The sequence below is a fragment of the Felis catus genome, chromosome B3 (assembly GCF_018350175.1).
Source record: "Felis catus isolate Fca126 chromosome B3, F.catus_Fca126_mat1.0, whole genome shotgun sequence".
In the NCBI taxonomy this organism is placed as follows: domain Eukaryota; kingdom Metazoa; phylum Chordata; class Mammalia; order Carnivora; family Felidae; genus Felis; species Felis catus.
The window spans coordinates 18,421,580-18,436,168 of record NC_058373.1 but is presented as its reverse complement, the minus strand read 5'-3'; the positions used below and the strand labels follow the sequence as shown (position 1 = coordinate 18,436,168).

Below are 14,589 nucleotides of genomic sequence, written 5' to 3'. Positions count from 1 at the left end.
ACAATATACTTCTTTTCCTCAGTCAAGAATAATCCTTGTACGAAGGTGTCCACGTGTGTGATGGCAAAGGCTGTTCCCAAGTGTTTCTCATGTAAGATGTTTATATATTATGTGCAGTACCAGTGGTTACATGTGTGGTGTGAGATTCTTTCCTCGCTTACATGCCTGAATATTTTCTGAGCACAGTCGACGGGAATGAGTCATGCATGAAGCCACGGATAAACACAAAGGCCATTAATCACTTACGTATAATCGATGTGTAGGACTGATTGCGAAAAAGAAAAACTGTAGAGTGAAACCAATTTTAAAGCTATAAAAGGTAAAGGGTTATGAGATTGGAGACCAGAAACATGCATTAGTGTGCCATGGATACGTCTTCATTCTCAGCCACACCTGACACTTCGGCAGAAAATGCAAAGACGTGCCAGAGAATTTGCCGAGGGTGGCACTTTCTTCCATAGCGAAGTCTCCATACCACAGGGTTGGTTTCCCAAAGGGCAGGGGATAACATCCTCCTGGTCTTCATACTAGAGATAAGGTCATGGCCTTGCTTTGGCCCACCTACACTGACCTCACGTTCTGGGAACTGAACAAGGGTATTAGTCTGGCCCCCCGGGCTTCCCAAACAATGAGGTCTTTCCAATTAGACCCAGAACAGCCCTTAGGGATAAACATAAAGATAGAGGTATTCTCATAAACAACTTTTGTAAAAAGGGAAAACTATAAACTTACACAAAAGCCTAAGTATTTTATAAGAAAACTACAAAAAAAAAAATTGAACTTTGGTTTCTTTTACATGTTTGATACAATCTTGTGAAAGAGCTCTAGGCCACATAGCCAGAGTTTTACCTGCATTCCATCATAGTACCTTGCCAGTTCAATGGTTTTCTTTCAAAGACAGTTAATGTTACTAAAAACACAAAAAGTGATCATCTAAAAGCAAGGCTACTTGGGGATTTCAGACAAAAATTATTTTGCAGGGGAACGTGTTCATAGCCTGGTGATATTAACTCCTCAGAAGATTTAAGATCGGTTTCAAGTCAACATCACACTGATATTCCTTCTAACTACTCGTTCTTACAGCAAAAATTACCTGTCCTCCCAGGAGGATGGCAAAGGCATTGAATTTTATCCACGGCTTCCTCATGAACCCAAATCACATCCCTCTAACTGGATTTCTCCTACTTGATTGCAGAGACTAGAATGAAAAATTATTCCAAAGATAAAGTCCTGCTACGCTACCTCAAATGTGACTTTATCTTGTGAATTCTTAGAGTAAATCACCCCCCCCCTTTAATTATATTTCATGCCTAGTCAACATGTGGTATCTGGCTTCTGCATAGGGGGACATCTGGTTTGAGGGATGACAGCAGGGTGCTCTGGGACTTGGTGATGGGACTCTTACCATTTCTGGTCACTTTTTACACCAACTTCAGCATGGGCTTTGAGCTGTGAGTCAAAGTAGGGGCCATCAGACAGAGGACAGTGAGGTAGAGGTGGTTTCCTTGGTCTGTGGACAAAACACTTGCCTTCCATTTCAGGGATTGTCTCTTTCATTGGTTCCCTGCATGCCATGAGCAGAGGAGCTCATCTTAGAAAGAAAGGTTAGCAGAACCCATGAATGGCAATGATTCCTCTGCCGTGTTACTCAGGGGTCACCTGAGGATAAGCCTCATCTACCCTGAGCTTTTCACTGCTCATCTGCTCTACCCCCCAGGGTTCTTGACAGAAGAGAGAAAACGGGTGCCTTTTCGGTATTATTATTTGTGCCAAAGTTAAGTTTAAACACAGGCATGGTGACCAGACATTGGTTGCAAACATACTACCTTGCTGGGGAATGTGGAAAATGAACTAATCTGAATCTTGGTGGATGTATCCATTGCCTCAGATTCTAGCAGCCTAGTAATGTTCACACTAAGGTTTGTTAGTCACAAAATAGAAAGATTCCATTAACAGCAGCTTCTCTCCGAGAATACTTCAGCTCTCCAAGCAGATCCTTATTCCCGGGTCAATTCTGTGGTTTAAATGGAGATTCCTCTCCAGAAGGGTTTGAATCACATTGACCCCAAAACAGTTTTTTCTCTGCTTTTGACATTTTATTGTCTTGTATCCCTAGAATCCAATAAGTCTTCAAACTCCCCCAGAAGGAATGGATTTTGCTGAGAGAAATCTGTGGCACAAAAGCCAATGTTGTAATCCTAAAAGATGTGTTTTGTTGTTGTTTGGTTTGGTTCTGTGTGTTTTGTTGTGTTTTTGGTGGCCAGGCTTTTCAAGTATAGAAGCATTACTGGAGTAAAAACTGTTTTTAATCAAAAACCCCTGCCTCACGCTGTGAGGACTGGACAGTGCAGGGGCCGCGTGCAGCAGGCTGTTTGGACGAGCCAGCACTGCCCTTCTCCGTGGCTGGGGGAAGTGTCTGGAAGGAATCACGTTGGAGGACCACACCCCGGCTGGTTCCAGTCATCCTGCCTGGGAATCAGGATGGATCAGGGCACTAGAAGTAAGACAACTGCTGCCCTCAGGCTGAACTGTGTTTACATCTGGGGAGTCAAGTAGAACATGTATTTCGGAAAGTTCTGGGGCTGGATCTGTAGTAACAATGCCCAGACATTTGCTGTCTGTGTGGCAGACGCTACCAAAATTTCCATCAAAGATGGCTGGTTGAACAACAAGTACTTCCTGTCTTCCTGAGCTCAACTTAAAACGAATGAAAAGGAGCCTATTAAAAGGTCTGAGGAGAACAAGGACATCTCAGGTGGACATTCATACACATATGAATCTGAATTAATAGATTTGGATTTGCCACAATAAACAAGACTCAATGCGAAAGCCCCCCACATCTCAGTGGCTTAACACAAAAGTTTATTTCTTGCTCATGTTACATGTCCAGCATGGGGAGGTAGGAGGGTGTGTGTATTTGGGCCACTCATGGACCTGGGCTGACAGATTTTATTGTTCAGATGCCGCCACAGCCACCTTGGCAGGAAAAAGGGAACACAACAAATCAGGTCCTGATGCTCTTAAAGCTCCTATGTGCACCTCAGTTTTACTCACATTTTTAAGGTCAAAGTATGTCACATGGTCCCACAATTTTAAGAATGTAGGGAGATGCATCCTTAACATTTCTGGAGAGAGACCTGGAAATATTTGGTGACCAGCACCACAGCACACAGCTCCTATAGCTGACGTTCTGCTATCTGGTTGTCAGCCCTCAGCAATGGCTCCCTGCCCCTCAGCTGAAAGCCAGCCCTCGTGGTCACCAAACCCCATCTGTATATACAAAGACAACCCATCTTTGGCCTCCTTCTTGAAGGAGTCTCAACACAAAGGGGAGAGCAAGGTAAGATGAAAACATGGGAAAAGATCACTCAGATAATAGACATACAAAATCTCTACCAACTGTTCTTAAAAAGATCCAAGATGCGACTATATTCATAAAACCAGTATGGAATGTTCTAAGAAGAAACCATCAGAAAACAAAAAGATCTCAAAAACATGACTCTCAAAAATATGTGATAAAGAGCTTCATAAAAAAACAACAAATGACAGAAAAAATGTTTACAATAAGTCTAGTAAGTAAAGAGTTTGGGTTCAAAACATTAAATATATATTGATAGGTACTAAGGTTATATATATATATATATATATATAGTAAGGTATATATATATATATATACGTATATATATATATATTTAATTTTAGAGAGAGAGCTCCCACGAGTGGGGGAGAGGGGCAGAGGGAGAGGGAGAGGGAGGGAGGGAGGGAGGGAGAGAGAGAGAGAGAGAGAGAGAGAGAATCTTAAGCAGGGTCCATGCTCACTGTGAGGCCCCCAATGGAGGTCTCAATCCCCCAACCCTGTGATCATGACCTGAGCTAGAATCAAGAGTTGGACATCAACCAACTGAGCCATCCAGGTGCCCCTAAGATATACTTTTAAAATTCCTGCTCATCAAAAAAAAAAAAAACAAAAAAAAAAACAGCCAGTAGAAAACATGGGCAATGCTTATCAACAAGGCAGTTAACTGAAAAGGATATGCAAATAGCCAACCAATATATAATAAGATGCCAAGCCACATCAATAGTGAGGGAAATGCAAATGAAATCTCCAGCATAATTTTTTTGCACCTATTAGATTAGCAAATATTAAGATTTATGGACTTCAAGCTGTATTACAAAGCTGTAATCATCAAGACAGTATGGTACTGGCATAAAAACAGACACTCAGATCAATGAACAGAATGGAGAACCCAGAAATGGACCCACAAACATATGGCCAACTAATCATTGACAAAGCAGGAAAGAATATCCAGTGGAATAAAGACTCTTCTGCAGGTGGTGCTGCGAAAACTGGACAGCGACATGCAGAAATATGAACCTCGACCACTTTCTTACACCATACCCAAAAATAAACTCAAAATGGATGAAAGACCTAAATGTAAGACAGGAAGCCATCAAACTCCTTGAGGCGATGGTCACCTGCGTGGCTCAGTCGGTTAAGCGTACGACTTCGGCTCAGGTCATGATCTCTTGGTTCGTGGGTTCGAGCTCCACATTGGTCTCTGTGCTGACAGCTCAGAGCCTGGAGCCTGCTTCAGATTCTGTCTCCCTCACTCTCTGCCCCTGCCCCACTCATGCTTGCTCTCTCTCTCTCTCTCTCTCTCTCTCTCTCTCTTTCTCTGTCTCTCTGTCTCTCTCAAAAATAGACATTAAAAAAAATTTTTTTTTAAATCCTTGAGGAGAAAGTAGGCAAAAAGCTCTTTGACCTTTGCCACAGCAACTTTTTACTTGACATGTCTCTGGAGGCAAGGGAAACAAAAGCAAAAATAAGCTATTGGGACCTCATCAAGATAAAAAGCTTCTGCACAGTGAAGGAAACAATCAGCAAAACCAAAAGGCAACCAACAGAATGGGAGAAGATATTTGCAAATGGTGTATCAGATAAAGGGTTAGTATCCAAAATCTATAAAGAACTTATCAAACTCAACACCCAAAACACAAATAACCCAGTGAAGAAATGGGCAAAAGACATGAATAGACACTTCTCCAAGGAAGACATCCAGATGGCCAACCGACACATGAAAAAATGCTCAACATCACTCATCATCAGGGAAATACAAATCAAAACCACAATGAGATACCACCTCACACCTGTCAGAATGGCTAACAACTCAGGCAACAACAGGTGTTGGCGAGGATGCAGAGAAAGAGGATCTCTTTTACACTGCTTGTGGGAATGCAAACTAGTGCAGCCATTCTGGAAAACAGTATGGAGGTTCCTCAAAAAATTAAAAATAGAACTACCTTACAACCCAGAAATTGCAATACTAGGTATTTATCCAAGGGATACAGGTATGCTGTTTTGAAGGAACACATGCACCTCAATGTTTATAGCAGCACTATCAACAACAGCCAAAGTATGAAAAGAGCCCAAATGTCCACTGATGGATGAATGGATAAAGAAGATGTGGTGTATACATATACAATGGAGTATTACTCGGCAATCAAAGAGAATGAAATCTTGCCATTTGCAACTACGTGGATGGAACTAGAGGGTATTATGCTAAGCAAAATTAGCCACAGAAAAACAAATATGACTTCACTCGTATGAGGACTTTAAGATATAAAACAGATGAACATAAAGGAAAGGAAGCAAAAATAATATAAAAACAGGGAGGGGAACAAAACATAAGATATTCTTAAATATGGAGAACAAACAGAGGGTTACTGGAGGGGTTGTGGGAGGGGGTATGGGCTAAATGGGTAAGGGGCTTAAGGAATCTACTCCTGAAATCATTGTTGCACTATACGCTAACTAATTTGGATGTAAATTTAAAAAATAAATAATAAAAAAAGAAGATTGATAATTTCAAGTATTTAGAAGTCTATGAATAAACAGAAAACCTCATATAGTGTTGGTTGACTTATCTATTAGTTAAGCTGTTATGGAGGGTAATTTAGCTATACATAAACACATAAATTGATGTTTATTTGACCCAGCAATTCTCACAGCTGACTGGTAGGATGTCATATATATGCACAATAAGACATGTGCAAAGCTGTTCACTGCAGTATTGGGTTTTCTTTGTAAGCATCTTTGTTGAAATATAATCCATACACCATAAAATTCACCCATTTAACATGTGCAATTCAGTGGGTGTTTAATACATGCACAAAGTTGCACAGCCATCACCACAATCATCCTAAAAAGAAGTCCTACACTCATTAGCACTCATTCCCCATCTCCCTCCTACCCCAGCCCTCAGCAACTACTTTCTGTGTATATTTGTCTCTTCTGAACATTTCATATAAATGGCACATACAGTATGTGGGCCTTTGCGACTGGCTTCTTTAACTTAGCATAAGATTTTCAGGGTTCGCCCATATGAACCATCACAGCCATGTATCAGTGGCTTCCATCTTTTTATTGCTGAATAACATTCCATTGTATGGTTATACCACATTTTTTTAAATCATTCGTCAGTTGATGGGTATTTGAGCTGTTTCTACTTTTTTTAGCTATTATGAATAATACTGATGTGAACATCTGTATTTGCGTGGACATGTGCTTTCATTTTTCTTGGCTATATACCTAGGAACAAAATTGGTAGGCCATATGGTAATTCTGTTTAATTGTTTTGGAAACTGCCAAACTCTTCTTCAAAGTGTCTACCATTTTACATTCCTGCTGGTAATGAATGAGGCCTCCATTTGCTCCACATTCTCTACAGCTCTTCTTGTCTATTGTTTTGGTTATAGGCATCTTCGTGGGTATGAAGAAGTATCTCACGGTGGTTTTGATTTGCATTTCCCTAATGACTAATGATTTTGAGAATCTTTTCATGTGCTTGGTGGCCATTCATACCATATATCTTCTTTGGAGAAAAACGTCTGTTAAAATCCTATGCCTATTTTTAAATTGAATTATTTGTCCCTTTATTATTGAGTTATAAGCTTTCTTTATATATTCTTGGTATAGTTTCTTTATCAAAATGATTTACAAATTGTTTCTTCCAGTGTATGAATTTGCTTTTCACTTTGTTGATGGTGTCTTTGGAAGCACAAAGTTTTAAATTCTGATGTAATCTACTTTGGTTTTTTCCTTTAGTTGCTTGTGCATTTGCAGTCATATCTAAGAATCCATTGCCTAACCCAAGGTCAAAAAATTGTACTTCTGTGTTTCCTTCTAAGACTTTTATAGTCTTAGCTCTTAGATTTTGGTCTTTGATCCATTTTTTGGTTAGGGTTTTTGTATCCTCTGACATAGCTGCATTCCTTTGTATGTGGATATCCAGTTATCCCAACACTGTTGAAAAGACTATTATTTCCCCATTTAATATTCTTGGCACCTTTGCTTTTAAAAAGTCAATAAAGGGTTTATTTCTAGATTCTCAATTATACCCCATTAATAAAAATGTCTGTTTTTATGCCAGTATCACATTATCCTCATTACTGTAACTGGCTAGAAAGCCTTAAAATCAGTTAGTGTCAGTTCTCCAACTTTGCTCTTTTTAGGTATTGATTTCTGTATTCTAGGTCCCTTGTATTTCCATATGAATTTTAGGAGTAGCTTGTCATTCTTGGCAAAAATTCAAAATCAAAGAGCTGGAATTTTTATACACACTGTTGATCAGTAAATCAATTTGTGAAGTATTCCATTTTAACGTTATTAAGTCTTCTGATCCATGAACATGGAATGTCTTTCCACTTATTTAGATCTTCTTCAGTATCTTTTCAACAGTGTTTTCTAGTTTTTGGTGTAGAGATCTTGCACATCTTTTGTGAAGTTTATTCCTAAGTATTTTATTTTATTTTTTGGCACTATTTAATTCAGATTGTTAATTTAATTTTTAACTGTTCAGCCCTAATGCCTGGCAATCCAGTTGATTCTTGAATACTGATCTCATATCTTATAACCTTGCTAAACCTGTTTTAATATGTTTTAGTGTATTCTTTAGGATTTTCCTTGTATATAAAATCTTGACATCTGCAAATAGAGATGTTTTTACTTCTTTTCTAATTTGGATGCCTTTTAAAAAGCTTTCTTGCCTAATTGACATGAAGAGAACTTCCTATGCAATGCTACATGGAAGTACCTAGAATGGACATCCTTGTCTCCTTCCTGATTTTAGGGGGAAGGCTTTAAGTATTTCACCATTGAGTCTGATGTTAGCTGTGGGTTTTTCTAAGAGCTGTTTATCAGGTTGAGGAAGTTCCCTTTTATTCCTAGTTTGTTCAGTGCTTTTATCATGAAAGGGTATTAAATTTTGTCAAATGCTTTCTCTGAATCTGTTAAAAGGATCTTGTGGTTTTTTGTGTTTTATATAGATTTCATTGATTCATTTCCATATATTAAACTAACCTTGAATTCCTGGAACAAATTTTATTTGATCATGGTATACAATCTTTTTATATGTTGCTGGATTAGATTGCTAGTGTTTTGTTAGGGGTTTGTGTGCATATTTTTATATAATATAACATTGTTTCCAACAATGACGAATTTGAAACAAATGTCCATCATTAAGGGAGTAGTCACATAACTACATAGCAATTTAATGAAAAATGAAGTATAACTATACACACTCACATGGATCTCCAAGACATAGCATGTTAAAAAAAGTATAATACAATATTTAGTTATAATGTTACTCCTAACACTTATGTAAAATATAGACAAATATAAATATGAAAATGCCACACAGTATATTTTTAGTTTGCATGAGTATATGTATAAATAGTAAAATATCTGAATGAATATACACCAAACTGATGGTGGCAGTTCCCACAGGAAGGGGAGTGAGATTAAGAAGACTTGAGATTTACTTGTATTATAAAATTCTTATGAGAAAATATACATGTGTATTTGTATAAATTTAAAATATATAAAAAAAATTAACTCACTGATACACATAAACTTACATCCTAGTAATTTTTACTGTAAATCAAGAAAAAGTGCTGTTGCCTACGACACTGTCCCATCCTTGCCTACAGTATAAGCCTACCGCAAGCAGCTTATACAATTAGAACTTGTGTCACTTAAAAACTAGTAATCTAGAAAGAGAATCAGAGCAGTATCCATAACTGCAATAAGAAAGGAATAAAGGGCAGGAGAACAAATGAATGGTTAAAAAAAATAATAACCACCAGCAAAGTGTTACCAAGGAGAAAATGAAAATTGCAACCAAATGTTACTGTGATAAATGCCAAAAACTGATTAAACAATAGCCTCAATAAAATAAGAACTGATAACTAGGACATAAGACCCCAATGAAGATATGGTGAAGTGGCAGAGGGAGACAAAACATGACTTGTCAGAGCTGAGGAAACATGTCAAGGAAGAAAATGAATCCATCACAAAAACCAAGTCCCTGTGGAAGCAAGGAAATTGATATTGCTGAGAACACAAGAAGAAGCACGGAGGACAAGATTGAGAAAAATGAGCCGAGCAAAATGCAAATGAAAAAAAGCATCAAAAGAGTAAGAGATTAAATGAACACAATGGAAGAAAAAGAAAATCAAGCCTAATTTGGTGTCCCTGAAAAAGAAAACCAAACAAGTATAATAATAGTATACCTTCATGTCCCGGGAAAAAATTATACTAAATGGTGGCTAGTCCAGTAGATATCAGATTTTTAATATAAGACTCTAGTAGGCATTCAATCCCAATTTTAGGTAACCTAATGAAAAGAAAATATCAGATTGGCCTCAATCTTCTCCTCATTGACATTCAATGGAACAACGCCTACAGTGAGCTCAGAGAAAGTGTGAGCCAAGAGGGACGCCTAGGTGGCTTAGTCGGTTAGGCGTCCGACTTCGGCTCAGGTCATGATCTCTCAGTCCGTGAGTTCGAGCCCCGCATCGGGCTGTGTGCTGACAGCTCAGAGCCTGGAGCCTGTTTCGGATTCTGTGTCTCCCTCTCTCTCTGACCCTCCCCCGTTCATGTTCTCTCTCTGTCTCAAAAATAAATAAAAGTTAAAAAAAAATTTTTTAAAAAGTGTGAGCCAATAATTTTATAGCTATGAAACTGACATTCAAGTATAAAAACAACAAACAATAATTTTTAACTATATTACATTTCAGAAAATATAATTCTCACAAGCCCATCACAAAGAGTGCAAACATGAGGGACATAAGAATTTGCTGAAGAAATTGTGGCAGAGGGGACACATAATGAACATTAAATTAATTTTTAGGATTAAGAACAAAACAACTGCAGGAATTATCTTAGCAAAAAATAAATGTTATAAATTAATACAGTGTAGGATTCATACAGCAAAAATTGAAAAGATGTAAGAAAGTGGAGCACAGTGTAGCTATGCTGACTTCCTCTTTTTTTGAGAGAGAGAGAGACAACACATGTATGCACGCAAGCAGGGGAGAGTCAGAGAGAGAGCAAGGAGGAGAGAGAATCTCAAGCAGCTATCTACTGTCAACACAGAGCCCGACACAGGCTCAGTCTCACAGCCATGAGATCATGACCTGGGCAGAAAATCAAAGCCAGACGCTTAACTGACTGAGCCACCCAGGAGCCCCTCCTCGTCTTTTAATATCCAGGGATTAAAATATTTCACTTACAGCTGACAAATCACATAATAGAAATGTAACTATAACTAAAGATTTACAGAAAAACATCAGAACAGAAAAGAAATCACAATTAACTAAAATGTGTTGGTGAAGGAAAGACAAAGCTGAGATACTGACCCACATGCCATGTGAGCCGTGACCAGTGTGATTACAGTTCAGCTGTCCTGAGGTCTTCAGATTGTTTGGGGAAAACAACAATATGATGACCTCAGTACAGGCAAAAAAGAACTTGATTCACTCCAGTACCTCTTTGTGACAAAAGCTTTTAACAAACTAGGACGAAGGGGAAATTCCTTAACCTGATAATTGTTACCTATCACATTATCACGCAGACCTCATTTTCAGTGGGACAACTTTGGAGGCATTCCTGTGAACATCACGAATAAGGCAAGGATGACACAGTCCCATGTTGCATGCAACGTGATTTTGTAAGTTCCAGTCCCAGTGGTGAAAGGAGAAGAAATTAAAACCGTAACGATTAGAAAGGAAGAAATAAAACTGCCATATGAGCGGATGTTTCAATTAGCTTTATGGAAACCAAGCCACAATCGACAAATTATTATAAATAGTAATAATATGTAAATAATGAAATGGTAGCTACGTGCAGGATATATCTTATTAAAGAAACATACTTTCTACCATATCCTTTTGTAATTTGAATTTTGCACCTTGGACACATATTGCCTAGCAAAACTCTATCTTAAAGTTGTCCTTGACCTTTTAAAACTACGTACAATATCCTATTTGTGTAAAATGATGTATGTATTTTTATGTGCATTAACAGATGCTGAAAAGGCTAGCCACCAAAATATTACCTTTTTAGGGGTCATTTCTGTAGTGCAATGTGGTACAGGTTGATTTTGGGTTTTTTCCCCCCTTTTGTGGTTTAAATTATCATGCACTATTTTTATAACGAAAATGAAGATAGTTTTGCTGGGAGAAAATGAGGGAGTAAATAGACCCCTCAAAAATAGATATTTCCATAATCTCTACATAGTTGGGCTCAGAAATCTCTCATTTTTAAAGCTCCCTTGCTGATTCTGACGATCACATTTAGGAACCACAGTGGAAGGATTCATAATCTAATTTGGAATGATCACCTAAATTGCTGAAGCAAACACGCATAACCCTTGTCCAAAACCCAAATGAAAATCATAACAAAATGATTACCAGCCTGCATTTCAGAATCTCACCGATAGTGTTGGGTTCCTTTATTGACACAGTTAAACCAGGCATCCGCTGGTTGCTGACCTCCTCCCTGGCAGCCTCAGCCATTTCCTCCCTGAATCATTATTATCCACCCACTGTCTGGGTACAAGTCAGGTCAGAGTATGGGCAGAGGAAGCCCTCTGGCCTCTGAAGGGCTCCCATTATAGCTGGAAATACTCAAGGAAATAGACAAAAGCATGCACTGAGAGAGTTGCAGAAATTCCTGAAGGTCAATGGAAGTAGGAAATGGGGCACAGTGTGGTAAGGAGTGGTTTTGTCACTGAGGGAGTCACTTCCGCTATCATTCCACAGATTCAGGAAAAGCTCAAAGTCCGGCAAAGACCAAAGGAACCTCCAGCAGATGAAGTGACCGGGGGCTCTGTGCGTCCTTGCTCCCAGGAGGGGCTCTCTTAGTCTGCTAGGATTCCAGGCTGCCTTAGTCTGGAGGGCTGCTGTAACCAAGTACCACAAACTGAGTGGCATAAATCACAGACCCTCACTGACTGTCTCATGGCTCTAGAAGCTAGAAGTCCAAGATCAAATTGTGGGCAGGGTTGCTTCCTTTGGATTGCTGTAAGGAAGAATCTGCTTCGTGCCTCTCTCCTAGCTTCTGGTGGTTTGCTGGCAATCTGTGGTGTCCCTTGGCTTGTAGATGCATCATTCTGACCTCTGTTTACATGGAGTTCTGTGTGCGTGTCTGCATCCGGGTTTCCCCTTTTTATAAGATTAGGTGCCCACCCTACTCCAGTGCGATCTCATCTTAACGAATTACATCTGCAAGGGCCTAATTTCCAAATTAAGTCACATTCTGAGATAGTGGGGGTTAGGACTTGAACATAAGAATGGGAGCGGGGGAGAGACAGCTCAACTCTTAACACATACAAATGGTGCTGTCTGGAATTTGGGCAGCTGGGAGGTGCTGGCCATCAAAGAACAACTCTTGGTTGGTTGACTTGATTTCTCGGAGCTGGACCATCCCATTCCACAGGCTCTGAAGTTACCATAGGGGTGGATCTTTCTGGGGGGTTCTACGTGGACCTCTGATGGAGGGTGGAGGTGTGCTTTACCTGTATCTTGTCTGTCACTACAGGTTATATTGAAGCTGCTGTCATTCCAGCTGGAGCTCGGAGGATCCGCGTGGTGGAGGATAAACCTGCCCACAGTTTTCTGGGTAAAATGAAAATGATCTGATCCGTGGTTCATGTTCTAAGGTTTGCATGATCAGGCTGATTATTTGGTCCAGCATCATTCTCCCAGGCCACGGCTTTTACACCAGTATTTGAGACATAAAGACAGAAGTAATCAGAGCACTCCACACAATGTTGTCGTCTTTGGCTAAAGTGCAGCCACCCCCCCAAAGTAGATGGGGTGGGGGAGAGCAGGAGGAACCACCAGCTTTGGATATGTCATGGAAGATGACAGAGGAAGGAAGGATGGAATTGGGGTGGCGAAAGCCCCCCAAAGTAACCCCCAGAGGACTCAGAGCAGCCTTAGCCTACACAGCATAGACCCGTTGCCTGGCTTGGAGGGAGCCCCTGGAGGCTGTTGATGGCTCTGGGGATGATTTCTTAGCTGGAAAAAAGAGTAATAGCCCTAAATCCAATGGAAGCACAAAAGAACCCTGGTTTTCACTAAGTGTTGTGTACCCCAAATTCCTAACAGCCACCTCTATTCACGCACAAATGCCTGCATCTGTCTGCAGAAGGATTGGCTTCCATTCCAGATTTTTCCTCATTGCCTTCAACAGAACCATACTTAAAGCCTAAGAAGAGGGGCTCCTGGGTGGCTCAGTCAGTTTGGGTGACCGACTTTGGCTCAGGTCATGATCTCACAGCTCGAGCCCCGAATTGGGCTCTGTGCTGACAGCTCAGAGCCTGGATTCTGTGTCACCCTCCCTCTCTGCCCCTTCCTCCCTCCCTCCCTCCCTCCCTCCCTCCCTCCCTCTCTCTGTCTCTGTCTCTCTCTCTCTCTCTCTCTCTCTCTCAAAAATAAATAGTTTTTGGGGCGCCTGGGTGGCGCAGTCGGTTAAGCGTCCGACTGCAGCCAGGTCACGATCTCGTGGTCCGTGAGTTCGAGCCCCACGTCAGGCTCTGGGCTGATGGCTCAGAGCCTGGAGCCTGTTTCCGATTCTTTGTCTCCCTCTCTTTCTGCCCCTCCCCCGTTCATGCTCTGTCTCTCTCTGTCCCAAAAATAAATAAACGTTGAAAAAAAAATTTTTTTAAATAAATAAAAAATAAAAAAATAAAATAAAAATAAATAGTTTTAAAAAAAAATTTTTTTAAAGCCTATGAAGAATTGTTCAACTGAACACCTCCTTGGGCACAGAAGTCCCTCTGAGTGTATCCTAAGCTTAGCTGCCAGCCTCTCCATTGGCCCTCTCAAAGGTCTGCCCGGTACTTGAGCACCAGAGTAGAGTGATGTGCTCTTTATGCTGCTGTGGGGACCAGCAGGGTGCTCAGAGCCTGCCTCTACTGCTAGTCCCCTGGGATGGGACATGCTGTGACCCATGCCCTCCCGCCAGCCCTTCTCCTTCCTATGTTGTGTCTCAGGTTGGATTTCAAACTGGAGGTGGCTGATCTCCTACCCAGGTCCTTCTCCTGGGCTTTCTCGTATTATAATCTCCTCCGTCTGTGTTGCAAGGTGCCGTTTGAGATTGAAAAGAATTTATAAGACACGATCTCTCTCTCTGGCTTCAAACTTAAGAATTAAGTTGTTTTGGCTCAAATGAAGCTCCTGGTGAAATGCTTTTAGTTCAGCTTTTATCGCTAATTTTTTTATTAATTATATCATTATCCACAT

General features: G+C 40.2%; 1 protein-coding gene across 6 annotated transcripts in view; it reads left to right on the top strand.

Moving 5' to 3' along the window:
• The window catches only part of ADAMTS17 (ADAM metallopeptidase with thrombospondin type 1 motif 17), a 346,632-nt gene that overhangs the window by 247,442 nt on the left and 84,601 nt on the right, over nucleotides 1–14,589 (top strand). For 4 of the 6 annotated variants that reach the window (XM_023254979.2, XM_023254978.2, XM_045058883.1 and 1 more), the window contains exons 16-17: nucleotides 23–91; nucleotides 12,881–12,961. In XM_023254979.2, the coding sequence (XP_023110747.1) occupies nucleotides 23–91; nucleotides 12,881–12,961 (150 nt within the window). The remainder of the gene's footprint in view (nucleotides 1–22; nucleotides 92–12,880; nucleotides 12,962–14,589) is intronic. The other 2 variants (XM_023254981.2, XM_023254980.2) reach the window with 1 other exon arrangement.